The sequence below is a fragment of the Gouania willdenowi genome, chromosome 6, assembly GCF_900634775.1.
Source record: "Gouania willdenowi chromosome 6, fGouWil2.1, whole genome shotgun sequence".
Taxonomy (NCBI): Eukaryota; Metazoa; Chordata; class Actinopteri; order Blenniiformes; family Gobiesocidae; genus Gouania; species Gouania willdenowi.
The window spans coordinates 22,339,961-22,367,812 of NC_041049.1; the positions used below are offsets into that span (position 1 = coordinate 22,339,961).

General features: G+C 36.6%; 1 protein-coding gene across 2 annotated transcripts in view; it reads left to right on the forward strand.

The window, feature by feature from the left end:
* ano2b (anoctamin 2b) overlaps positions 1 to 27,852 on the forward strand; it is a 118,367-nt gene that overhangs the window by 70,029 nt on the left and 20,486 nt on the right. For both annotated transcript variants that reach the window (XM_028451321.1, XM_028451323.1), the window contains 8 exons: positions 10,143 to 10,217; positions 10,336 to 10,537; positions 11,966 to 12,077; positions 12,262 to 12,319; positions 13,226 to 13,326; positions 16,848 to 16,990; positions 24,842 to 24,994; positions 25,685 to 25,737. In XM_028451321.1, the coding sequence (XP_028307122.1) occupies positions 10,143 to 10,217; positions 10,336 to 10,537; positions 11,966 to 12,077; positions 12,262 to 12,319; positions 13,226 to 13,326; positions 16,848 to 16,990; positions 24,842 to 24,994; positions 25,685 to 25,737 (897 nt within the window). The remainder of the gene's footprint in view (positions 1 to 10,142; positions 10,218 to 10,335; positions 10,538 to 11,965; positions 12,078 to 12,261; positions 12,320 to 13,225; positions 13,327 to 16,847; positions 16,991 to 24,841; positions 24,995 to 25,684; positions 25,738 to 27,852) is intronic.

Below are 27,852 nucleotides of genomic sequence, written 5' to 3' on the forward strand. Positions count from 1 at the left end.
ACGGAGGGGGGAGAACCTGTTTGAGACGTGAACGTGGTGGTGTCCCGAGCGGCTTTTTGACCTTCGACTATGCTTACCACGGACAGTAACCCACTCATTGCTGGCCGGGGGGGAGGCTAAGCTAGAGCTAGCACGGTCCGCACCGGCTAGGTCCTGCTTGCTAGCTTCGGTTTTGGTATCAGGGGTGCGGAACCGCTTCTCCAGATTGTTGATCCTCGCCTCCATATCTAACAGTACGCTACACTTTATGCAACTACCATTGTCCCTAAAGGAGGACGAGGAGTAACTAAACATCTGACACACCGGGCAGGAGAGCGGAGGGGAGGAGAGAGAAGCCATAGGTGCTAAATTTAAGCTAAGCTAAGCTAAGGACAAAAGGAAGTTTAAAGGAGATTGTACTGCCTATAAGAGGCGAGATTGCTTTTTACTTAACCTTTGTACTTTTAACTGTACGGTAAAAAATTAAAACAAGTGTTTTCAAGGCTAAAATATCAATGACAACAAGTTTGATTAGAGTTAGCAGAACACAGTAGTAGAGCGCTGCAAGCAGCGGTAGAGCGTAAACAGGAAATGATCGATACGTCACCACGTCAGCACGTCACCAGCACGACAAGATTTATTTTTAGTTAAATTGCATTGTTTTGAATAGTTTATCAAGGAATTCTTTTGACAATGAAAATTAAAAGGAAAATAGTACAGTATTTTCTAGTTTTGTCTACAGTCCCATTTTGTAAAATAAATTGTGAGAGAATCGTATTGTGAATCGAATCGTATCGGGAGTTGAGTGAATCGTTACATCCCTACTGAACACAGGTCTGCTCTGTGAACATCTTTATTGTGATTGGTGAAGTATATTGTCTTCAGTGGCTTCTCTGTGGGTTGTAGTTATAAATGCACGAGCTGAATAAATGTATAGAAAAAAAATAAATAATCCGACATCAATGCCCAGTTTGCTCACACTGCTACGCAATTTACATCTTTGTATAGAAAATATTGCTACACATTTTTCTGTGTATAAATGATGCTCTGTACTAAGACAAGATAACAAAGAGAGACACTAATGGAAAAACGATAGATACAGACTTGGAGAAGTGGAGGAATTGAGAGGAGCAGAGGGAGGCCGGCTGAGTGGGAGTGATGCATGCTGGGCAGGAAGCCAGGGGTAAGATTAGTGACCGTCACTATGGCGACACAGACCTCCTCCTCTCACACTCACTTGTGCACCATGTGATTTGTTACCTGAGTCGATTAAATCAAATCACTGCAAATTGAAAATGTTTTCATTAAAATAACCAAAGTGTTTGGCTATCGTTATGTTGTCATGACATAGAAACATACGTGTAGTTTGCGAGGGAGGCGGGGGGGGGGGGATGGCATTCCCCCCCCCCCAGTGGTCAAAAGTTTTCATTACAGTTTTCCCATTTTTTTTACATAACTTACACAATATACAAAGATTTTAAGTGCCAAAAAACACAGTGACTAGGAAATAATAAAAACGGCGATATAAAATTCAAAGTTCAAATTCAATGCACCGAGAAAACAAGTCGGCTGAAACAGAGAACGAGCAAACTCTGTGCCCAGTATGCATAGAAACCATCAAAACTATGCAGAAGTAAAGTATTAACGATGACTGCATCATAATTCATGTTATCTTTTTTAAAAACACTTTTTAAATCTGCTGTTCATATTATCCCGTATGGATATTTCCAACTGTCTTTTTTGTGTCTTAAGGCTAAGCTCACTCAGTCGTACTAATGACTGAAGTTCTAGTTTTTTCAGTTCTGAGAAAGTTTCCACTGATACACAGTGTGACCATCCTTATTTATTTAGGCTTTTAGGCTCATGCTTCTGATTCTGAAGGCCTCAAGGCAGACTTTTTTGGGTAACACTTTACTTGAAGTTCTATAGATAAGGCTGACGTTACGCTGTCATCATCTGTCATGAAGGCTGTTTGTCGTTCATTAAATTATGACTCCTTATGTTGACATTTTTTAGGTTAGGTGGAGGGATCTAGTTTGGTGAGGTAGGGTTAGGGTAACAAATGACACTTAATGACAGTCTTTATGGCACCTCATTCATGCTAATGACAAGTGTCATGTCATTATAATGACAGCATAATGTCAGCCAAATGTTTTGTCCCCAGTACCTCAAGAAAACCCTAAAATGTATTTAGATAGAAGCATGATCATAAGATGGTTGTTTTTTGTGATCGTACAGAAACGCTTCTCAATCACAAACTGCTGAAAATGTTTTTTATCAGTTCTGACGGTGTCAGAATGCCTAGATATTGTTTGCTAATTGTGTAGCTATAGGAGAATCAATAACATGATTAGAACAGGTTGTATAATAATATTGCTGATCAGCGTATTGTTACAGAATTTATATTTTTCCACTTGTCTAAGTATGTTGCTAATCACATGAAACACATTGAAAAGACTACTTGCATGAGAAAATATGTACAAAGAGTGAATTTTTCTATACTTATCATACAAGAATTAACAAGAACAACGAGAAAAAAAAGAAACTTAGGCAAAAAAAAAAAAAAAAATCAAACAACTTACAGACATGCATGCAGCAACACAGTTTATAATACAACTTTCACTACAAATCCTTTACATTTTTTTTTATTAATCAACTGAAGAAAAACATCAGATATTTGGCATTAATATCTTACCAAATTTATCAGAATTGGTGCAGCTTCATTTTAACCAAAGATGTAAAGAGAACTGATATATCCTCCTCAAGTAGAAGTGATGTTACATAATTGAAATTGTACTCAAGTACAAGTAAGTCACACATAAAATACTCAAGTACAAGTAAAAAGTAGCTCAATTAAATAGTACTCAATGTAAAAGTTACTAGTTACTTTCACCCCCCATGTGTATTTTTGGAAATAAATCTTGCCACGGTTCCCTTGCATACAGTAAACATCTCATATATAAACTTAATAAGGAAGAGACACATTTGGAACTTAATTTATTTTCCACAAAGGCATCTGTATAAAATAAAAGGTTTGTCTTTTTTTATTCATGCTCTAAGTTTATGAAGAGACCATGAGATGGAGATTTTTTAAAAATTCACAGAAATAAAAATGACTCAGTAACGATTGGGTGTAGAAATATAACAAATGACTTTACTTCCTTTAAAACGTACTTTAGTAGTAGTAAAATTACCAATTTAGAAACATACTCAAAAAAGTACAAGTACCCATAAAAGCCACTCAATTACAGTAATAATAATAATAATAATAATAATAATAATAATAATAATAATAATAATAAAAGTGATGCATTTTATGTAACAGTTTATCATAGACACTCAAAGTCGCTTTACAGAATTAAGGCATTATTCTTTCACTCCACACTTGGTGGTGGTAAGCTACTATTGTAGCCACAGCTGCCCTGGGGCAGACTGACTATGGCAAGGCTGCCATAGTGTACCATCGGCCCCTGCGACCACTACCAACTCTCACACACTACAGTCATACTAGGCAATGTGGGTGAAGTGCCTTGCCCAAGGACACAATGACAGATACCACTGGAGCGACTGTCACCCCACTGTGGCACCTGGAATTCTCAGTGGTCTATCATCCAACTACTAACCAGGCCCAGTTCTGCTTTGCGTCAGAGATCTAACAAGATCGGGCAATGACAGGCTGGTATGGCCATAAGTCCCATAGGACCCATTATATGAAATAATAATAATAATTAAATGTTAAGATAAAAGAGTCTTGGCTGAGATGCTAACTTTCTAGAAGCTACTTCACCCTCAGCATTGCCCTATGGAGTTTATGTAACGTTGTAAAGGGCGAAGATACTGGGTGTTCCTATACATTTCTCCCTGTAGCAGCGCAACAGTCCTTCTGCCTTTAAGAAATGCCACACATTGAACCGAGGGATTGTAGAGTACATGACGTAGGTAACTCTTTGTTCTGCTGTGGGACTTGTGTGGGCAATCCAGAGTCTATAAATGTCACCTTCATCACCCAGTCACTCAAATAAAATGGCACGGTATAAATAAAGAGCACTCTAAGCAAATTAAGAAGTGGGTTTGGACATTTTGGCCTTTCTTTGGCAGTGTCTGTTTGCTCAGACCGGATTGTCTCTGTCAGTCTGGGAAATTATAATGTGTCATCTTTATAGCCCACTCACACACGACTGAGGAAGACACAGACGGTACAGCGCTTTCTTTACCTTAACGCACTTATGTGCACCAGCCTGTGTCAGGGTTATATGGGGCGCATGCACCACATAGTGGTGCATGCGAAAATAAACAGCAACTTTTTGCAACATTTAGCAACAAACCACATTTAAAAATCGTATGTGATTTTTTATTTTTTTTAATGCTCCCAAATGTACAGCAATACTTGTGAAATGTGAATGTTAAATCTAAATGTTAAATATAAATATAAAAGTTAGATATAAATGCAAAATGTTAAATATAAATCTAAATGTTAAATCTAATTGTCACAAGTGAAACTAAATATTTAGCTAATATGCAAATTCACCGAAATGAGCTTTTATTTTGGTACCTCCGGTGAATTTGCATATTAGCTAAATATTTAGTTTGACTCGTGACATTTAGATTTAAAGTTTAGATTTAAAAGTTATATTTAATATTTAACATTTAGATTCAGATTTATTATTGACATATTTTTACAAGAAAAGAAATTTCACAAATATTGCTAAAAATCTGGTCAAGAGTAACATAAACATTAAAAACCAAAAATCCCATGTTTTTTAAAACGTGGTTTGTTGCTAAATGTTGCAATAAGTTGCTGTTTATTTTAGCATGCGCAACTTTACAATCGGTGCCTCATGGGTTTGGGGTCAGTTACATTTTTTCAATTACAGTTACATCTTCAATTATCCATATTCAATTACAACTCAATTATGATTACGGAGACCGGCATTTTTTCCATTTACAATTAAAATTAAAATTATTATTTTCCCCTGAAAGTAAATTAGAATTACGTGCTCATTTACTAAAGTTCAAATTCAATTAATCACAATTACTGAGAATAACGTACCTCTTGTGTTAGCTTTCTGTTAGCATCTCTTATGATAATTGGTCAGTTTGACCTATGTCTTAAATCATCTGTAAGATACACTTAAAACTATGATCTATCATCAAATTTGTTTTTCTTATTTACGTTGTAAAGCTTCCTAATCAATGAAAATACAGGTATTAATATTTTAATTGAATGCTTTTATAGAATTTCCTTGACAATTACAATTACAAAGTCAATTATATGGACTTAGTTACAATTAAATTGTGATTACAACAGTAGCAGGTTTTCACAAATACAATTATAGTTATAACTGCAATTATAATTGAGCCCAACCCTGGCCTGTGCATTAGATGTACAATAATATCGCCCACTGGGAAATTTATCCTAGAAAATAAAGTGATTGAAGAAGAAATTGAGCTCTGAGATGTTAAGAAAAGGCAGATGAACAGAAGGAGTGAGAAGTATAAAAATGGTGACTGAGGCACTGGAATGAGTGCTCGAGTGTGTTTTTTTTCCCCTCAGTGGATGATACAAGCCAAATATAACATCTAACCCATTTAGCAGCTCTCTCTGAAGGCCGTCCTCACCAGCCTGCACCATGAAGGTCTTTTAGACCTCAAGGCTTGTCTGAGTCCTTCACTCCATGTGCGTGTGCAGAAATGAGCTTTGACAGCAAATACAGATTTAGCCTGTTTTTGTTTTGATCTGTTATGAAAACCTTATCAATACAATTTTCATTTTATCATCAGTCTAAAAAAAAATTCAGTCCAAACTAAAAGCTGTGCTCTGTTTTCTGGTGTTAGCGATATCCCACATATCTAAGTGTAATAAACATTTTCACACACTGGAACTGCGACCTTGGGAGGTCATAGGTCGACAGGGATATAAAGGTAAACAAGCTCGTCCACTCTGTTGATACTTCCAACCTAACAGCGTTTTTAGTGTTATTCCAGAGATGGTTAGTGTTTTAATAGTGTTCATATTATTAATATTACACATATTAGGACTCGAGGAGGTGACCAGGGTTTTCTGCTGATGCCGATTTCGGCCGATCCGATAGAAGCAGCTCAGCAGCAGCAGAAGCAAGGCCGTCCCCTCACTTCCACCCCTGAGGGGTATTCCATGAAGCTGTTATGTTCAAACTACAGTGAATTGTGACGCTGCGCTTGGAAGCGATAGGTTGCGGGTTTGCATCCTGCTTCATTGTTTTTTTAGGACGTTGAGATGACTCTAGCGACAATATTACATTAAAAATCAATATCATTGATTCGATATCAAGCGGCAGTCACTCTCTATGTCCAGTGTATGGAGGGCTCTCTATGCAGCCATCGACACATTTTATTCACATTTTTCACCCGCTCGTCACGTCACTGAAGCAATAAAGTGACGAAGCGACCAAAAAGTGTGACTAATTACGGGTGATTTAAGCCACTATTGTCACTGAAGACTGAACGCACATTTAGAACAGGCTCATATTCCTCAAACACCGGCTTTTTTCACCTATTACGGTGAATAAATCATTCTCTTCCGTTTGGTTGTCATGGCAGCTCGAGTCATCTTCGATTCATTGATGATGGTTTTTTATCCCGCGCGTGCACGTAAGTAACCCAAGGTTTACATACTCAGGGTTGATTAACCCACTTCATACCAGCTGTCATGGAATCAGATACCCAGAGTTTCTCATCGCTGAGTATGTTGACCCAGAGTTTATGGATAGACTCAGAGTTTGTTAACCCTCCTTTATGTAATACACCTCAGGTGAATGAAAACACTGACTACCTGGGTCTCCAACGGGCGGATTAGGACTCCACCCAGGAATGATGCACGTATCCGAGCACTTTTGTAAAACCGATGAGAGAAGCAGTATCAAAGCGACAGATTAGACCTCCTTTGTTTTCACACTCCTCTCCTAAGCTTTCAACTTTTAATTATGTATTTTCTGTATTTACTTTATTGATGCTGGTTCCTTTTTCTGACTTGTGTAATTGTTTTAACAACTGTGAAATGTTTTAGAGTTTTTGAAAAGCGCTTATCAATAAAATGTATGATTATTAATGGGACAAGCGAGATTTCCGAGTGTGAAAAGGACAGTAAGAGTTCTCAATTTGAAAAGGTAAATTTACGAGGTCCACCATTGACTAACCAGGTCCATGATTATTTTTATTTTAATTTTAATTGAATGAAGCTGCATTCAGAATGTATTAGGCTGTCTAATATGAACTCACTCACTAGATGGAGATGTTGCTCTGCTAATAACAGTCACATGGAGATGCATTTCACAAGGTCATATACCTGAAGGAAAGGATTGTGTGTTAGTCTTTGCTAACAGGAGGTCATTCTCTCCTTTTACTCCCTCGCTGTCAATTCCCAAGAATCCTTCTATCTTCAGTCTAGGTCAGAATCTATTCACTGTGTTCTTCATTTGACCTTTTTCTTTATCCTTTATCTTTCCTTTAGAAAGATTACATATTTTAAAAAATGCTAATTGTTGAACCCAAACACTGTTAGACTGTTTGACGGACTGGTTTTATCTGATAATAGAGCAGTGATGGGCAACTTTTATCAAAGTAGGGGCTAAAAAATTTAGATTTTCTGAACCTAGGGCCACATTATCAAAATGTTTGTCAGCAGCTTGAATAAAAACCTCTAAATCTGTTTTTTAAATAAACACAAGAACAAGTTTTTTTTTAAATTATCATTATTGTCACGTACGTATGTGTTCATGTCATTTATGTATATTTTTGTAAATCTTGTTTTTGTTGTTTTGGTTATGTGTGGTTTTTTTTGTGTCTTTTTGTTGTAATTTTGTATTTTTTTCTCTCATTTTGTGTGTTTTGTTGTTGTTTTGTGTGTTCTTTGTATCATATTGTTTATTTTTTATGTAATTTGCATTTATTTATGTTGTTGTTTTGTTTTTTTTAAATATATATTTTTTTCTGTTATTCTTTGTTTTCTTGTAGTCTTTTTCTGTGTTTTTTTGGGGAACATTATTTGTTTTGGTGGGCAATTTGTGTGTTTGGGGCCTGCACAAAATTAGACTACATGTGGCCCCCGGGCTGCCATAACTGTGATGAAGGGTTGTTTGACTTGATGGGGAAGTTGAAATGACTGTAATAGTTGATAGTAGGCGTAATGGTAGTGGTGGTATCTCACAGATTCCATGGAGTTTTCATACAAGAGTAAGTGTATGTAAATGGTGACTAAGGATGAGTCTGACAGTACTTTAATCTTTAGCTACCTTTGCTTTGATACATATTTTCTGCTTCAATAGAACTAAAAGTAAAATATTTAATCTCCTCCCAATCTTTTTTTTTAACAGGGATATAAAACTCTTGCCCAAAGTTGACCAAATACAGTAGCAGTTCCCTGACCCTTTAAATTTAGCACTCCATGAATAGTGTTTGTTTTTTTGTGAACTGATACAAGACAAAAAATGTTCCCATGTTCCTGAGGGTCTGGAAAAAAGGATTAATGATTGTCGTCCAGGGTCATCTTTGTGTGTGAGATTCTTCGGAAAGAAAACATCTGTTAAAGATGGTTACTGGTTTCTTCAGATTTAGGATAAAACTGTAAAACTGGCTTCAGCAAGACACTACACACGTAAAAATGGAAAGATCACGTCCACCTATTGATTTAATAATTGATTATTGCAAGGTTCTGGCCTTTTCAAGGTATCAAAAGTTTTTGTGTCCAAAAAAAAAAAAAACCCTCAATTGGTAAAATAAATGTTATTAAATGCACAGATAAAACATTTTTGAGTAATAACTACAGTTTAATAAATGCAGAAAATGGGTACAGTACACTCTGTGCAATATAGAACACATTAGGACAATCCCAACTGACAAAATTCCCAACATAAAAAATCCCAATGTACAAAAAACCAAACAGAAAAAAATCCCAGTGGACAAAAATCTAGATAAACAAAATCACAACAGACAAAATCCCAACCTCATAATAACTTGGACGACATCAGAGTTTTCATTATTTTTACACAGTATCAAAGCCAAAACCCTAAATTAGGCCAAACGAGAAAACCAAACTGTAACAATACCCCTAACTGTAACCATAAACCTAGTTGTTATCTTATAAATATGTGCCAATATTTAATATTTATACTTAACACTAATTTAACATTTTTAGGCTAGGTTACTGGACTCAAAACGCCACTCACTTTGTTGTTGTTGTTGTTGTTGTGTACACTAGTTAAAATCACTACTCCTCTGTTATTCGTGAACGGATCGGGCTGAAAGTTTGTAGGTAATCTATGGATGTGTACGCATCAACGATCGGAGACCGATTTTTGATTAGGGGCCCAAGAGGCCACAAAAGAAAAAAGAAATGAAAGTCATTTATTTGCAAATCACAAATGACAACGGTTGGTGATACCGAATCATTGGCACATACCAATATATAAATAGGGCCCATTACCCCGTACGTGTCAGGGGTCCATTTTCAAATGACGACTCTTCCGTTTGTTTTCGTTAGATCGGAATGCAGTTTAGTATGAATACTCTATGAATGAATATGATGAGACACTTGGAGCCCTTTATTTTTTTAAATGGGGCCCGGGGCCCACTCCCCATTTTCGGTAATTTCCAAATTTATGGGAACATAGTCATGTGATATACATGACAATTATGCCTCACACAATTCCATTAAAGTCGTTTTCTCATTTATTTGTGAGTCAAATATTGCGACTGAATCATTGACACATACCCATACAGTATGTGAATGAGGCCCATTACTTTGTATGTGACACAGGGATGCCAGAGGGCCCCATTGATTCGTTCTGTGGAACTGAGTCATTTGACTAAATTCTCAGGAATGTGGTACGTGCTATTTGGCGCGGAGACGTTCTGCGGGCCCAGCCGTAGTTCATCTGAACTTGTTTAAACAAGGGGTGGGGATTTTGTACTGTTTCCATGATAGCAGGTTGTGACCCTTGCTACAATAGATTTAGCTAAACTTTAAAAACAAAACCAAAAACGTCCCAGTGGACTTTTAAACTGTTTTCCAAGTGAACCTTTTTTTTCTCAGACTTTCTTCCTCACCTTCTATACAATTAATTACATACTAAAGATAAATTATGAATGCTAAAAATCACATTCTGTCTGTATGTAATGTGTGTCAGGCCGCCATAGAGAAGCTGACTTGGAAAGACCGTCTTCCTGGATATTTTATCAATGTTTCTTCCATTCTTTTCATGGTGAGTTATTTTTGTGTACTTAGATTCAGATATTCTAGTTTTAAATGTAGGAAAACATACGTCTGCCTGAATATGACATAGCGGTTTTTTTTTTTTTATTTCTTATCTTTTGCTCCAGTTTGGCCTCACATTTTCTGCTGTGTTTGGCGTCATCATCTACCGCATCACTGTGTCGGCACTGATGGCGATGAGCCCCGACCCTGAGACCAAGTCCAATGTGAGGGTGACTGTGACGGCCACTGCGGTCATCATTAACCTGGTGGTGATCCTGATCCTGGATGAGATCTATGGTGCTGTGGCTCTGTGGCTCACTGAACTAGGTACAGAAACACCACACCCTTGTTTCATTCTCAACCAACATTAAACTGGGAAGCATTTCTTATGACTAACCTGAAAAGAATCATAATAATTATTGTGTAGCGGTAGTCATAATAAAGACTGAAAAACTGTGTTTTGGTGTTTGTCAGGGATTGAAAGTTATGCTAAATCAATGATAGATGTTGATATTGCGGCTTCCGTGAAAACACTTAAATAACCACACGTCACAGTGAACACAATAAACAAAGCAGAACAACAATGACGTGAAATTAAAGTACGAATGAAGTAAAAACAGAACTTTTCTGTTTCGAAGCCAACTTTGCATTCTTCTACAACTCCAAATCCCACAATGCAATGCGCAAAACGTTTCCAAAGTTCAAGTCACATGACCATTTGTCAACAAACCCAATGTTTTTGGTGAAGAATGCATTTCCATCCCTCCGTCATTATTTTTTGTCCTTTTCCCCCTTTCTAAAAATATCTCATATCGTTATCGTGAGCCCAGTATCCTATATCGTCTCGTCTCTTGAACTTTGCTTATCGTCCCACCCTTACTAAGCACGTACTGTATGTTGTGGTGTAAAGCAGTAGAGTAACAGGAAACAGAGGCATGATTTACATAGAAAGTCTGTGTCAAAAATACACATTAAAGGTGCAATATGTGAGATTTGCAAACAATTTCTGCCACCACCAGGTGGTGTTTTCGGCGGGCGATGTATATCGTCAGCTTTACATGTGTGATGCGTTCATGAGGGAAGATGTTTAAGCAGTTGTTTGTTACCAGACATGGCCTCGTGCAGGGACTGCTCTGCTGTAAATAGGCTTATACTCACCGAACCCGTGGAAAATACAGTAGGTACTACAGGTAATATTTATTAATGTTTATATAACTATATAGTCTAAAAAAATCAGCTAAGGACATTTCTTAATACTCAAATGTTTATTTTAAGTATTTAAGACATTCTACATATTGCACCTTTAAGATGTTGACGCGTGTTAGCAACTTTTGTTAGCATTACTGCTAAAAAAAAGTAAAACAGGCTTTTTAAACAGTCAAAAGTGCAGCAAAGGCCTCAGTCAATGTTTGGATGACTGACGGTCTTCCATACGTCATTTAAAGAATGTCTTATTGCTTTAAGGCATTCTGATCACAATCATCATCCTGTGTGAGTCTCTGCCTTTTAAAAGACACTTTATTAAAAAATGTCAAGTTCTTGACTCCAGCTGTCTCATCACGCATCCCAGAAGGTTTCACCTACATTTACATTTATATTCACACACTCCGAAAGAGGGAGGCATTAATGTGTGAGAAGAGGAAAAGTGTGTGTGTGTGTGTGTGTGTGTGTGTGTGTGCTCAGAATGACCTCTCAGAACAACGAGGAATGATGGACACTAGAGGTTACTGATGCTGACTCCTGCCTGTTTTTCAGAGATTCCTAAAACAGAAACAACCTTTGAGGAGCGTCTCATCCTCAAAGCCTTTCTGCTGAAGTTCATGAACGCTTACGCTCCCATCTTTTATGTGGCTTTCTTTAAGGGACGGTAAGGTGTTTACGCACCCACTAACTGTTAAAGAAACATTGTCTAAACTTTTCTGTCAAGCTGAATTGTTCCTGTTTGGTGTGTTTTTTTTTTTTGTTTTTTTTCTTCATTGGAAATATTTCAGCTATGCTTGGTTTTATTGGTTTAACCTTGGTTTAGTGTAAAACTGTGTGTGTTTCTGCAGGTTTGCAGGCAGACCTGGAAATTATGTGTACGTGTTTAATGATTACCGGATGGAGGAGGTTAGTCACATCTCTTTCGCTCTTCTGATAAAATCAGGTTTGGGCCCCAAGGCAGCTGTGGCTACAATAGCAGCTTACCACCACTAAGTGTGGAGTGAAAGAATAATGCCTTAATTCTGTAAAGCGCTTTGAGTGTCTATGATAAAGCACTATTTAAAATCCAATGCATTATTATTATTATTATTAATTGCATAATTAATTACAATTATGGTGTAATTATAATTGTAATTGTAATTTAAAAAATATGTTGCTGTTGTAATCATAATTAAATTGTAATTGAGTTTAGATAATTGACTTTGTAAAATTATATAAAAATTGTCAATTACAATTTAACGCAGAACTGGTGAACCATGTTACAGTTCTATGTACATTTCTACACATATGTAGTAAACAATTATTATAATGTTTTATATCAAGCTTTCTTATATTTTACCATTAAATAAATAAATAAATCAAGGCATATACTGACACAAAAAAGGCTCAGATGCCCACACCAAAAATATGAAAACCGATATTTTTATTGATTATGAAGCCTAACAAGGTAACCAATAGATAGGAAAGAAATTAGATGATTCATATTTGTGTTCAGTGTATTTACAGCTGATTTAGGACCAGTTGTCATAAGAGATGCTAACAGAAAGCTAACACAAGAGGAAGGTTAACTTTATTAGGTTATTTATTTCAGGCTCAGTAATTGTGATTCATTGTAATTAAACTTCAGCAATTGAGAACGGAATTGTAATTGACTTTCTGAAGATAAAAAGGAATTGTGATTTAATTGTATTTGGAAAAAACTGCTGATCACTGCAATTGTAAACATTAAACATTTAGCAACTGTTTGGTGTGTGTGTGCGTATGTGCGCGTGTGCGCGTGTGTGCGCGTGTGTGCGTGTGTGTGTGTCACAGTGTGCTCCAGGAGGATGCCTTATTGAGTTGTGCATTCAGCTCAGCATCATCATGCTCGGGAAGCAGCTGATTCAGAACAATATCTTTGAGATTGGCATACCGTAAGTTCTATTCTTTGTCTTTTTCTTCATTAAACTGAGTCCAAAACAAACAAACAAACCAAACATTTCAATTAGCGTAGAAATGATGTTGTTACACAACTGTATCTAAAGATGACGTCATTTAAATGTTTTCCAACATTTTTTTAAAACACAGCACTCTTATAGTAAACTATTGACAGATTTCTATCGCAACATACTAGGGGTGTAATTTAGATGTTTTATTAAATGTCTGAAACATTTAAGCAATAACATTTTCAAAACAACAGCATTGCTTGGTATTCTTTTCTAGCTTTAGGTGAAATGACACTGATTGTGTTAAATGGGTTTACGATATTGTCTTAAATCGATCGAAGGCCCCTGAATCAAATCAAAATTGATTGGTATGTTGGCAAATACCATTGCAGTTGATGATAGATATTGTATTGCCAAGAAACTGGTGATTTACACCCCAACAAATTACACTGTAATGAAAAAAGGCAAAACACAAATAAAGACAAATTCAAGGCCTATATAAGAAAAAAGCCAATAAATCAACTGAAGTTGATTTTTATATATATATATATATATATATATATATATATATATACCAGTAACTTCTTAAAATATATGGACTTTAATTGGCAAGGATTTTACTTTGGACTGTATAAAGTTTCACAATTTAAATGAGTTTGTTGAACTAAAGAACACATCTATTTATTTTTACATTTATTTATGTATTTAATCATTTTTTGGATGATATTTTATGTTGATTGTAGTTGTTAGTGTGCTGCTTCTTAGTTCTGTGTCTGACATATTAGACCAAGATGAGTGGGTTTGAATAAAAAATGTAAAATGACTGAATAAAAAGAGAAAGTCGTAATATTCAAATGTTATCAGGAACAGCTAATCATCTCTGACAGCAAATTGTCACTGGTCTAAAATATGAGAAGCCTTTGACATATTTATTTATCGACACATGTATCTACAAACACTGTACACGTGCTTACTCACAAGCACCTACACGCACGTCTCTTCCTTTTCGTGTTCCAATCAAGTTCTCGTTGTCAGCGCTGTGCGTCCCCATCACGTCTAATGCTTCAGGTTTTCCTCATAAATGGCAAAGGTCAGAGGTCAGCTCTGTGGGAGGAGGAGCCTCTGACTGTGTTGCTCTGAGCTCAGGTTAACCCTCTGACCCAGTGAGTGAATCACATCTCACTCTGCGTTTAATTAGAAGCCTTAAGGGACGAGCGAGCCTCGGCACATTCACCATGTCACTGTGCATACCATCCACAACGCTGCCTCACTTTCATCCATTTAGCAGCTTTCACTCCTGGGAGGAGGCCAGTAAAAGCAGTAGCTTAGATTTCAGGCTCGTGTGATGATTATGGAGATGTTTGAGGTGCTGTATGTGTGAAACTTTAACACAAACTCAATGTATTTTGTAACAAAAGAAAACCTGAATATGAAATTAATTTTCCAGCAGTAATGTTTAGAATACCGCAAAGCATGCTGGGAAAGCTGCAATCTAGATTTTGAGTAAAACGGTAAAAAAGTTCAGAAAGTTAACTTCCATCAGTAATCTCAGTTACCTGCATATTTTATTTCAAATTTACATCACGTAGAGAAGTTAAAATTGCCCCAATTGTGGTCATTTGACTTTAATAACTAAGATATTTATATTTATTCTATATTGTTTACCCCAGAGCCATATTGAGGGAGAGTTGTGACAATGGAAGTCCAAAATGCTTCACCATCACGTGATTCATGTAAGACTGAATTTGTTCCCGTAAGTTAGTGGCGGGCCATTCAAATCCATTGATTCCTAGTGACATAGCTGGGATTTTTGGTAATTTGTCATCAATAACTGCATTGATTTACAATATTTATACAGTACACCGTCATATGTATGTGTATATACAATATATGTTTATGTAGTTCCATAAATAGTTTTTTCCTAATGAAAATTTGTAATAATAATTAGTGTAAACAGCTTACCTGCTTTTTTGACATAGTTAAAGCCAACATTAATTTGGTTAAAAAATGTGTTAATATGTATTGTATACAGGATGTATTGCTTTGAATTTTGTTCAACACATTGAAAACGTATTTATTATGATGATACATATATAAAATAGACATTAGATTTTTTATTATGCACTTATGTGAGTGAAAATGTTTGGCTTCCCAACCGAACCAGAGGAGAAAGAAACAGTTAGCCAAAGTCAGCAGGAGCAATCTAAAAATTCAAAAAAAAAAAAAATTCAAAAATCTAAATATTCAAACACTTAATTTGCATTTGAAGAATTTAGATTTTTTTTTCTTTTTTTGATCATGAAAACAACAGCAGTGTATCTCACAATGAATGATAATAGTAAAAAAAAAAGAAAAAAAATTTAAATTACTAGTTTAGCGGGGGATCATCCACTAACATGCCTTAATGCACACGTTAATGGGTTCAGATACGCTGATAATAATAATAATAATAATAATAATAATAATAATAATAATAATAATAACGTCTTACTGTTCAAAAGTGCATCACAAACTGTCTAATCCGCTCTAGCTCCATTGGCTACAATAGTAAACTGATCACTTCCGGGAACAGTTGTGAGGCTCCATTGTAAAAAAACCGAACCATTGGAGTGAACGGAGCTGACGCAACTCTCTCTATATGGCTCTGGTTTGCCCTAAATAAAAAAGGTGGCCTTGCTGATACAGGTTTCTGGTGATGTGTTAATGCAATAATATTTCATTTAAACTTCTATTCACCAAAATATTTATTTTATTTATCTTTCTATTGTAAAAGGTTAGAATAAAAAACCAAATACAAAAATTAAAGAGACAAATCAAAAACAACATACTGTAGATAATCAGACTTTGTCCAAAAGAGTGCAGGATGAAGTTATAAAAAAAAAACATATTTAGTCCTAAGCCCCTAATGTTACTTTTCCTCTTTTTTCTTAAATAGAATCAGTCAGAAAATTAGAATTTGAATTTGAATTACTTTATTAATCCCTGAAGGAAAATTACATTGCACTCTGTTATTTTCATGCTTCTCACACACAAAGGCCCGAATCACACACATGCACAAACAGGACCCGTGGACATGCATTAATGGAGAGATGTCAGAGTGGAACTGCTTTTACAATGAAGGGAGCGCACCAGAGCAGTGTTGGGGTTTGGTGCCTTGCTCAAGGGCACCTCGACAGTGTGTAGGAAAACAAAACAGGGTAAAAGACAAGAAAGTCTATTTGATTAAAAGACGAATGGCTTATTGTGTGTGATAAGTTCATCTTTTTGTTTCTTTCTTGTATCTATTAAAAATGTGATTGAACTTTCTTCACTACACTATTCAATAGAATAAAACCTTTGACTGATTCACCAAAGTACTAGTACTACATAGTAAAATAATCTTCCTTTTTTTTTTTTTAAAGTGAAGATTGCATCACAGCACAAAATAAAAGTCCAAGACAGTATATCACAGCTGCCATAATATGGTCAAACTATTCACACATTGTAATTCTATGCCTTTTATTTTACAGGAAGTTAAAGAAATTGGTGCGAGCAATAAAGGACAAAGGAACCGCCCAGAAGGAGAGCGAGGACGAGCGGCCTCCACAGCAGTGGAACCGAGACTACGATTTGGCTCCTTTTGAAGGCCTGACCCCAGAATACATGGAGATGAGTGAGTTACATAATGTCTTTGTGTGAGGGCCCTGGAGACAACATGGGAAGGTCACTGTGTTCTGACACTCCTGTGACTGTGAGGGAAGGCAATCAGGAGACAAGGCACACCTGTGTGTAGACAAGAGGGAGAACTGAATCCACACGACCCACACACAGACAGAGAAATGCTGAAGACGCACCAACTGACTCAACTAAAATTCTAAAACAAGACCAACTGAAGCAAATGTTGTTCAAAATGAAAAAGAACCCCACTGGGATTTGAACCCACAACTTTAACTTTAGAGACAGACATGAAAAATATCACAATGGTAATGCATTTGCAGTCTAAGTAATTCTCAAAAATGAATCTGCAAAATTACAATTAATTAAAAATATAGTCTTATTTTTATAGTTTCCTGATTCACTTGGTGTATTAGTTTCTCAATGTTAAGCACTGTCTATTCAAGCTGGAAGTTTAAAGAATTATAGAACTATAATTAGCTTTAAAAGTTGAATGAATCACTTAATTTACAATGTCAGAGTATGAACTAAATTATCACCGTAAAGAATGCCAAAGAAAGTCTGACAGAATAAAGATAAATATCAATATTTATAACAAGGCACATATTTTTGAAGGCAAATCATTGTTAGCATAAATGAAATGTGAGCACTCAGAGAGCGCAAACCTAGAAAACCCCACATAACTGAGTCAAACGTCATAAAGATTATGAACAGAGTTGTGAATTTTTGAAATTTTGCAAATGATTTTTGAAACTGAGTCAGAATCAGTATATTAATACGGATCTATAGCAGTGGTTCCCAAACTTTTCACAGTCTTGTACCCCTTCAGGCATTTGACCTGAAGCCATGTACCCCCTACTGCTGTACATTTAAAAACATAATAATGTAATCTTAGATACAATGTAGCCCTACAGTGAAATTTGACTCTGAATTTGAACCTATCCTGTTAAGAAATAATATATAATAAATAATAATAATAATCTGTAAGTACACAATAGAACTAATTATTTAGAATTATCATTTAATTTATTTAACGAGCTCTTTTTCATCACCCTGAAAATGTGAAATTCACTCATGACAACATTAATGAGAAGCGTGAGAGCATGCACATGACTCTGCAATATTTGGCTGAATTTAAGAGAGTCTGAGCATCTTTCTCCATGCAAACTCTTGTTCTGTATTTCGTTTTCATGTTTGTCTAAAATGAAAATCCACTTTCGCACGAGTACGTGGTGGCAAAGTGCATCAAAGTCATATTTGTGTATTTTTTGATGAGATTGTTTCCCTGTCACAAAGGGTGGTCTTACAGAGGCCACAGTCTAATTTGTGGCAATACATGGAGGCTCCAGAATGCTGGTCTATTTATATTCTAATTTCTCATGAAAACAATACAGCGTATAAAATTCTATACTGTTAAAATAGTATCGAATAATTTTATGAGTGAATGGATTTGAAGGGCTACAAAAATAACTTGAATTTGATAACACATTATCAACTCCAACACATGCTAATTTCTTACAACATATCAAGCATGCATATTAAGCCGGTATGTTAGCAGTTAAATAAATCTTTCCCCACACAAATTAAGTCTGCATTTTCTTCCAGAATAGTCTTTTTTGTTATTTAAGTTATCTGACCAGAGATTTAAAACTGAAGGTTAGCCACTGGTGTTAGGAAAGTTAATGGTCTGTAGATGTTACAGGAGTTGAAGTAGGACGTTGGCAGAGCTACTCATTTTTAGGTTAACCAATTGTTTTATCATCATTTTATTTGAAATTAATGTCATTAATCACCAGTACCCTCTGTAGGAAATCATTCATTTTCTTATTTTTTTAAATCGTCAGAGAGCCATTGCAAAAGAGTCAAAGAGCCACATGAGGCTCCAGAGCCGCAGGTTGCAGACCCCTGCTCTGAGGGATAGGAAGCCTGTGTAGATTTTGAAGAACAGGGGTGATGTGTTCACGGGAACGAGTGTGTGTGAGGAGGCGAGCAGTGGAGTTCTGGATGTATTGAAGTTTATTGAGGGTTTTGGATGGTAGGCCGTAGAGGATGCTGTTGCAGTAATTGAGTCTGGAGGTAATGAAAGCGTGAATGAGGGTTTCAGTGGCAGAAAAGGAAAGGGACGGGCGAAGACGTGCAATGTGTTTTTAGGTGAAAGAAAGCAGACCGGGTTATGTGATTTATGTGCTGCTGGAATGAGAGTGTTTGGTCAAAGAGAACGCCAAGGTTTCAGATGAGAGGGGATGGTGATAGAGTGGTCTGGTCAAGATGAAGAGAGAAATTCTGAATGGAGTTTGTGATGTTTTGGGGGCCAATAATGATGATATCAGATTTGTCAAAGTGAAATTAGAGGGAAAGATAAGTAAAGATGACTTGCATTAACTTAAGAAGGTACGAAATAATTCAGTTTCAACATGAAAGCAATTGTTTCCTTTTCAAAGGACCCCGTCTGAAACCTCATGTTCCTATTTTACACTGTGTTTATCATTTTCACAATTTAACAATTATGGAAGATTTTATTAAAAAAAAAAGATAATCTTTTGTGTCTTTTAAAAACAATGCATATCAATCCAAACATTAAATCAGCAACATCTTTAACAAAATCCTAGTGAAAACATTTAAAGATGGTTCATTCAATACAAAAGCGTATCAAGTGTCAGTTTAAAATCAGATTTTAGACGTAGCTCACTGGTGACTCGTGCTGCTGTTAGAAAAGGGCAACTCACAAGGTCTATGAAGGCTACCTGGTGCCCACCAGGGGTCACCAAAATAAAGATAAGATGCATGTGATCTGTTTTGTTAAGCACTGGTTTCTGTTGGAGGTTAAGAGTTTACCCTTAGGCTATGATGAAAATTAATTGTAGTTTCTCTTTGTGACTAATCACACCTGATGTTTATGTGATAGTGTTATCAATGTTTCCAATGGCTAAATAAATGATAAAACATTTTTAACCTTTGTTCTGTTTACAATGACTATCAATAAAAAAAATGCAAGCCAGTTTAATATCTGGCTCTATGTGACTGTTTCTATTTTCATAAACATGCAACAACAAGTTAAACTCAACAAAGACTGACTTAAAACACGCTGAGTAGAGTTATATAAGCAGCAGAGGTGAAAGTAATGAATTGTAAGTACTCACGTTACTGTAACTGAGTAGCTTTTAAATCAGTAATTTCACTTGTACTTAAGTACGTTTCAAAAGAGGTAAAGTCTTTCATTACATTTCAACACCCAAAGAGTAAATTATAATATTTTTTTTGTTCTAAAATGATCAACGGACATTGTCAAACTTTAAGCCGACCAATCAGATTAAACGTAATGCACCGCACCAAAACAACATTGAATGGAGGTTGTTTTCTTACTTTTAGAGTTTATGAATGTATCTATATTTAGAGCCTGAGAATTTTTTTTATTTTGAATTGAATTCATTGGTGTTATTTTATAAAAAAAAATAATTGTACATTTCGACAAACCATTTTATTTTATACAGATGCCTTTGTGGAAAATAAATTAAGTTCCGATAGCGCAGGATTGTGTCTCTTCCTGCTTAAGTTTATACATGAGATGTTTACTGTATGTAAGGGAACCGCAGCAAGATTTATTACCAACAATAAACATGGGGGGTGAAAGTAACTAGTAACTTTTGCTTTGAGCACTATTTAATTGAGCTACTTTTCACTTGTACTTGAGTATTTGTTTGACTTACTTGTACTTGAGTACAATTTTAATCAAGTAACAGTGCTTCTACTTGAGTAGGATATATCAGTACTCTTTACACCTCTGATAAGCTGACAGACAGGTGGATCATGATTCAAACCAGTGATCCTTTTTACAATAAAGTTTATTTAATCTCATGAAGACATTTCAAACACTACATACGCTCTGATCCAGGGTTCTATATACTGACTTAGTTTCCCTGAAAGTCTACCTGTTCGTCCTTGGAAGAATATACAGAGGATCCCGTGAGAACAGAGAATGAGAGAAATGAATGTGGGAGGAAAATCAGATCCGAGTTGACGGGGTGGGGGTGGGGGGGCGGTGGGGTGAATAGAAAGAACGATGTATGATGGTGCTGCAGGGCACCAAGTGGAATGTCAAACATTTCACGAGCTCTCACACATCTCTGTGAGTGTGTGGTTGGTTGGTGTGTAGTAACTTGTTTATTATTTATTCTTCTTGTCTCTACCTGTGCCCGATAATTTTATGTGTGTGTGTGTGTTTGCGTGTGCGTGTGCATGTGCATGTGTCTTTGTTGGGTGCCTGGGTCGAACCCGACAACCTCGGCTCAGGTGGATGCTGAGGTTATTCTAAGCTTGCCCTCTAGCAACTCGCTGCCCCGCTGCCGTATTTTCTTCCTGGCCATTCATTGTGTGAGCGCGGCATCTGGAGGTGAAGCCGTCAGTCTCCCGCTCGCTGGAAGTCCCCGTTCCCACACAGCTAAGGTTCCACGGCTCTGATCAGCCACAGTCAAGAAAGCTGCCTTATCTGTCTCAGGTGTCCTCTGCAAATTGTCAGGAAGCAGGTGGAAGGATGGTTCTTTAGCAGAGATCATATGGCCTTATGCCTCGGTGTGTTGTCATCTCATTTGAAGGGGCGGTATTATGCGATTTTTCACCCATCTCCATTTGTTCTAAGAACATCAATTTTTAGTTTTAGCCCTCTGAAAAATGACTTTCTGAGCAGTTCTATAAACAGGCTGATTTGGGCCCTTCATGCATATTCATGAGTGGGCGTGTCTATAGACGCAGACTTCATGCCTCGCTCTTGCGAGATCAGTGATCACCAAAGCAATTTTCTTTTTTCTATCCACACACTGTTGTTATTGTTTTCAGCCAAAAAAAACTGGACTTTACAGTAAAACACATGGCTATTTAAGTGGCTATTGTGATTGTGATTCAGCGCTTCAGGCTGTGTGTTTATCACAGCAGCAGCAGCAGCAGCAGCAGCGTCATTCAGCTGCTTCAAACACAGTGTTAAACTGCTAAGTCACTTTCTTCTCCTCTTCATCTCTATTAACTACATGAATAGTACATTTAAGGTGATAATCATTTATTTTGTTCAAGCGCTGCATCACATTGTGTCACAAACACGTCAGATCAAGTCAAAGGTGATATGAGGTGATATAACAGATACTAAAAAGGGAACAGGAATGTGCAGAGAACACATTTCTTGTATGTAGCTTTACATACATGACAATAAAGTATAATGTATGTTCTATATTAAACCGCAGTGTTTGTTTTACCCGTGAGGTAGTTTGAGAGGGAGGAGCTCACATTCTTATATAGCGTCTTTTTATTGCTTATTTTGTTTTAAAAATTTTGTTTTATGACTCGCTGATTTCACTACTTCTCAGAACAGCATAAAAAGCACAGTTTGATGTATTGCTGAATGCATCCTAACCCAGACCTTCCCCTAAACAAGCCACACTACAGAACTCACTCACATGTACTGTCCCAGATGAGAAAAAGAATAGTGGCACATATTGTTCAGCTGTTTGTTAGTAAATGTGCCTGTGTGACATTTGGATCATCAAATTTTCTGGTGAGACTTAATTTTAATTAAAATGATCAAGATTTACACCGTATATCGCTATTTTGAGAAAAAAACATCAAGATATGGTATCTTATATGTTACGTTTTAAAAACTGTCAGAAAACACACTTTCAACCACATGCAGTGTTTTTATTGGCCACTTGGTGTCAGTACTTCCCATCTCATTGTTGGAAACTTATTTGCAAATCTGTCATTAGTAATTTTGTTATCTTTGTTTTTATCTACCTTTTAATAACTGGCAGTTTTAGTTTACTTTGTATAGTTTATGTTAAGTTGCAGGTGTGTTAGATGGACAAACATTAACTTGAATTGCAATCCTACATGTTTCAAAAGAGATACAATTTAGATACGAATCATCTAAAAAAGCTTGTTTTTTTATTGAGCAAAAGTGCACAGTATGTACAGAAAACAAGGCACTTAAATCTCATAAACAACGATCAATGGAGCAATAGATGGGACAGCATAATAAAATCAAAGCCACAAGTTCAAACTACACAGAGGAACATAATAAAGAGCCCTAATATGAAATAAATAATTCAAACATAAGGGCTTTTGAAGGGGATAATTCATCGGTACTGCAGAATACAGATTTAAAGAGGGCTATGGTTTTAGCATTTGAAAGGATTTAAAATATTGTCAACATTAGTTGTGAAAGGCATTAAAATGAGGTTTGATTTTTGAGTATCTTGATTTGTGTATAAAAATGTGAATTATTCATTTAGGGCTCTATTCTCCCATGCGCTTAAGTCAAAAAAGCTGCGCACTATTCTCCCCTTCTACTTAAGTCAATCACTGCGCGCCTTCATACCAGTTACGCACTGTGAGTGGAGCGGCCGTAAAATGTGGGCGTTCCCATTCAAATCATGCCCTACGCGTATTCTCCCGTCTGCTTGAGTCCTTTTCCTCTTACGTGCTTCTGAACCTGGAATAAGTGCAGCGCCCCGATAAGGTGAAACATTATATTGCACTAGAAATATGGACTTAGTTACATTTTAAGCCACACGGACTCATAATATTGCAGAAGAGACACCCAAAAATAATCTATCCAAATGACACTGACATGCTGTCATGGGGGTGGGAGGAGTCACACAAGCACGCCAAAGGATTGACCATCAGTGTTACTAAGTTCGCATTTACCTGTGTGTGTGTGTATGTGTGTGTGTGTGTGTGTGTGTGTGATTTCTAAACAGCCCCCCAAAAAATGACTGTCTAGACACGTGGTGTGCGTGTCAGGAGCCTGGACCAGAGAATACGCATAGGAGAGAAGAGACGCGCGTAACTGCAGGCGTGCAAAAATGCCCTTAAGTCCAGACGGGAGAATAGACCCTATAAGACAAAAGATAATATCCTTTTCTGAAAATTAATTTATTTGATGTATTTTATTGGCGAGCTCGTCATGAATATCGGACCAAGGAGCTTGTGAAAATGTACAATGGAAGAAGAAGTGTTGAGTGGTTTCTTCTCCACAACAAAATATACAGTTAGTTGTCTCATAACCAAATCTTTGCTTCAGCAGAGCACTAGATAGAAAAAAACAAGTTAATCTCAAGTGGGCCACAGATGATAGTCAGTCCCTGCAAGATCTTCCTTTCACTTTCATTGTTTTGTTTTAGTTTCTTAATTTGGGCAAATTCTGTGTAAAAAAATGTGAGCACTGACAAATATTGTGGTGTTTAATTTAATTTGTGTGTTTGGAGGAACTGAGATACCTAGGCAAGGCAAGGCAAGGCAAGGCAAATTTATTTGTATAGCGCATTTCATACTCAAGGCAACTCAATGTGCTTTACATGATAAAACATTAAATTGTTTTAAAATCAATAAGAACATTTAAAATCATCAGTAAAATCAATTAAAATCATCAGTAAAATCATCATGACATCAACAACATGACTAAAAATCTCTCTCTCAATCATATGCAGTAGAGAAAAAAAGTGCCTTTAACTTTGATTTAAAAATGTTCACATTGGATGCTGACTTCAGCTCTGCGGGCAGTTTGTTCCACTTCTTTGCAGCATAACAACTAAAAGCAGCATCACCATGTTTACTGTGAGCTCTGGGTTCCACTATCTGACCTATGTCCATAGATCTGAGAGACCTGCTGGGTTCATGCCTGACTAACATGTCACTTATGTATTCTACAACTGAATTAGTTGGTAATTAACACCATGATTCATGTTTTCTGTCATTTTTACTTTCTGTTGGTTTAACATCTCTCCAACAGAATGTGAGAAACAAAGCTACCACCCGTCATTCCAGATTGAACCTGATCCCCATCTCTCTCTCTTTCTCTCCTTAGTCATCCAGTTTGGCTTTGTCTCTCTGTTCGTTGCCTCGTTCCCTTTGGCTCCAGTCTTTGCTCTGCTCAACAATGTCATTGAAATCAGACTGGATGCAAAGAAGTTTGTCACAGAGCTGCGGCGGCCGGTGGCCATACGCGCTAAAGACATCGGTGAGCCTCGTGATGCACTGAACCAACAGAACGTTAGAAACACAACATGCACAGAGGACTATCCACACAGTGAATTACATACACACCTAGGAGAACATGTAAACTCTGCACAAATGGTCTTTTTTCTGAGCAGTGTGACAGTGTCTCCAGGAGCTAATGTTCCATTATTTTGTCCTTGTCTTTAATGATAAAGTTGTTAGTCCGGAAATGGGAAACTAGTGCCCCGGGGCCACATGAGGCCCTCGGTCTAATTTTGTGTCGCCCCCTTACTGAAAGCACTAAATGACAGAAACACACAAAACAACAGCAAAAAATACAGAAATTTACTAATACATTTTGCAGCAAAAACTATTCTAAATACTAAGATTTATAATGACTATAAATATACACAAAAATAGCAGAATATATATTTTAATTAAAAAAAATATACAGAATGACAGTATACTATACAAAACAACAACCAAAAACACACAAAACCCTTTTGGCCATTAATCTACATACTGTAAATACTGAAATTAATTTTGATAACGTGTACATGTTCATTGGGTTGAAACTAAAAAAAAAACAAAACCTAATTAATTTTGCTATATTCCACAATGATGGCCATGCAAAGAATGTAAATGGAATATTAAGCTGAATGTTTTTAATTGCTGTTTATTGCTGATATGTCTTCTTTTTTTGATCTTGTAGGCATATGGTACAACATACTGAGTGGAATGGGCAAATTCTCTGTCATTATAAATGTAAGTATTGCTTGTTTTACATGCAACACAATTCATGACACTGTTAATATGCTGTTCATGTTAAAAATGTCTGATTTTATTTTGCGTGACTCAACTCACAGTGAGAGGCAACTTGCATAGACCCATCACAGAGTTAGCACAGTGATGCCAATATATACGTTTACTGTCATTTTACAGACTTGATCTTACACAACATTGGCCTTTTCAGTCTGTGGAAGTAAACTGAAGTACTTTAAAAAAAAAAAAAAAAAAAAAAAACAGTCAGCACATAAAGAACAAGACCACGGAGTCTCAACCCACAGCCTTTTTAAGTTAATCCTCCACATTTACTTTTCATACTGAACAGATTTAGCAGCGATTTAGGAGATTTCTCTCCTGATCCTTTGTATTAAACCAATGTACACTGTGTCTAAGATATTTATTACAGTAGTTAAAGAACACTGGTGATACCTTATTGTGTGTTTATGATTCCAATTAACTGTTTTTGGTTATTGTTCACTGACCTAGAGTCATGCTTGTTTATTAGTAGTAACTTTTTCATTAAGTCTTTCGAGTGAGCGACATATCACAGGTAACATTTTTTAAAAACCTGAGCCCTATTTAGATGACACATGGCAAATTTCAAACCAAAACAGAGGTTGCACAATGAAGGTTCAAGTTGCTAAGGATGATAACTTCTGATCAGATACAGTAAACACATAGGGTGGCCACATAGATCAATAACTCAAAGATTATTTGCTTGAAAAAATGATAGAAAAAGTTGAAATTGCTGCTGAAAACTTTTGCACATTGCATTTGTGGGATGTGGAGATGGATGCACAGAAGTGTTTCTACTTTATTCTTACTTTGATTTATTGTGTTTCTTCACCAGACAAAGAGGACAGTGATCGGCTTGACACCATTTTTGTTCTAGATTGTTCCCGGTATTCCTTGAGACACCACCTCACACGAGATCTACAATTTTGGCCAGATTTGGATCTTTCCACTAAAATAGACATTGATCATTGTCCGTGAAAACACCAGAAATGTGTTGTTAGGTCACTATGGCTGAGTTTTTTGTGGACAAATCACTGAACAAATGAAGTAAAAACTGTTTTTTGCATCCGTCTACGAGACTTCACATCCCACAATGCAATGTGCAAAACTTTTCCGACATGTAAACAAACCGTGTGTTTACAGTGGAGCTCAAAACAAACATTCAAGCAGCGATTTCATCCCTTTGTATCTTTGAATTATTGATCCATGAGGCCATCACAGTTACAATATGATACAGAATGCACAGCACAGCCTGATCTAAATTATAAATGTGTTTGTGTGAGTTTGGAGTGTAAAAACCCACATTTTCTTCTCTTTTTCTAACTTGGCATCTAGTGTTTGGTACTTTGACTATGTGCTCTCCAATGCAGGGCAAGAGAGTGTGTGAGGTGGAAGTCTTCCTCCACCTCAGGGCGACCGGACTCAAAATGACACTCACTTTGTTCTTGTTGTTGTTGTTGTTGTTGTTGTTGTTGTTGTTGTTGTTGTGTACACTAGTTAAAATCACTACTCCTCTGTTATTTGTGAACAGATCGGGCTGAAATTTGGTAGGTATAATCTATGAATGTGTACGCATCGACGATCAGAGCCCCAATTTTTGATTTGGGGGCCCAAGGGGCCCCAAAAGGAAAACAAACAAAACAACTGATTTCTCATTTATTTGCGAGTCAAATATTACAACAGTTGGTGGTACCGAATCATTGGCATATACCACAATATAATTGGGGCCCATTACCCTGTATGTGTTACGGGGGCATCAGAGGGCCCCATTTTTCAATTGACTACTCCTCTGTTAGTTCTCGTTAGATCGGAATGCTTTTTTTCTGCAATTTCCATTAAAGTCGTTTTCTCATTTATTTGTGAGTCAAATATTGCGACAGTTGGTGGTACTGAATCATTTACACATACCAATATATGACTGGGTCCCATTACTCCGTATGTGCCACGGGGGCCCTATTTTTCAAATGACTACTCCTCCGTTAATGCTCGTTCAATCGGGCTGTAATTTGACATGGATATTCTATGAACGGATGTCAAGAGCCTCTCGGAGACCTTTTTTTTACCCGGTGGAACCGAGTC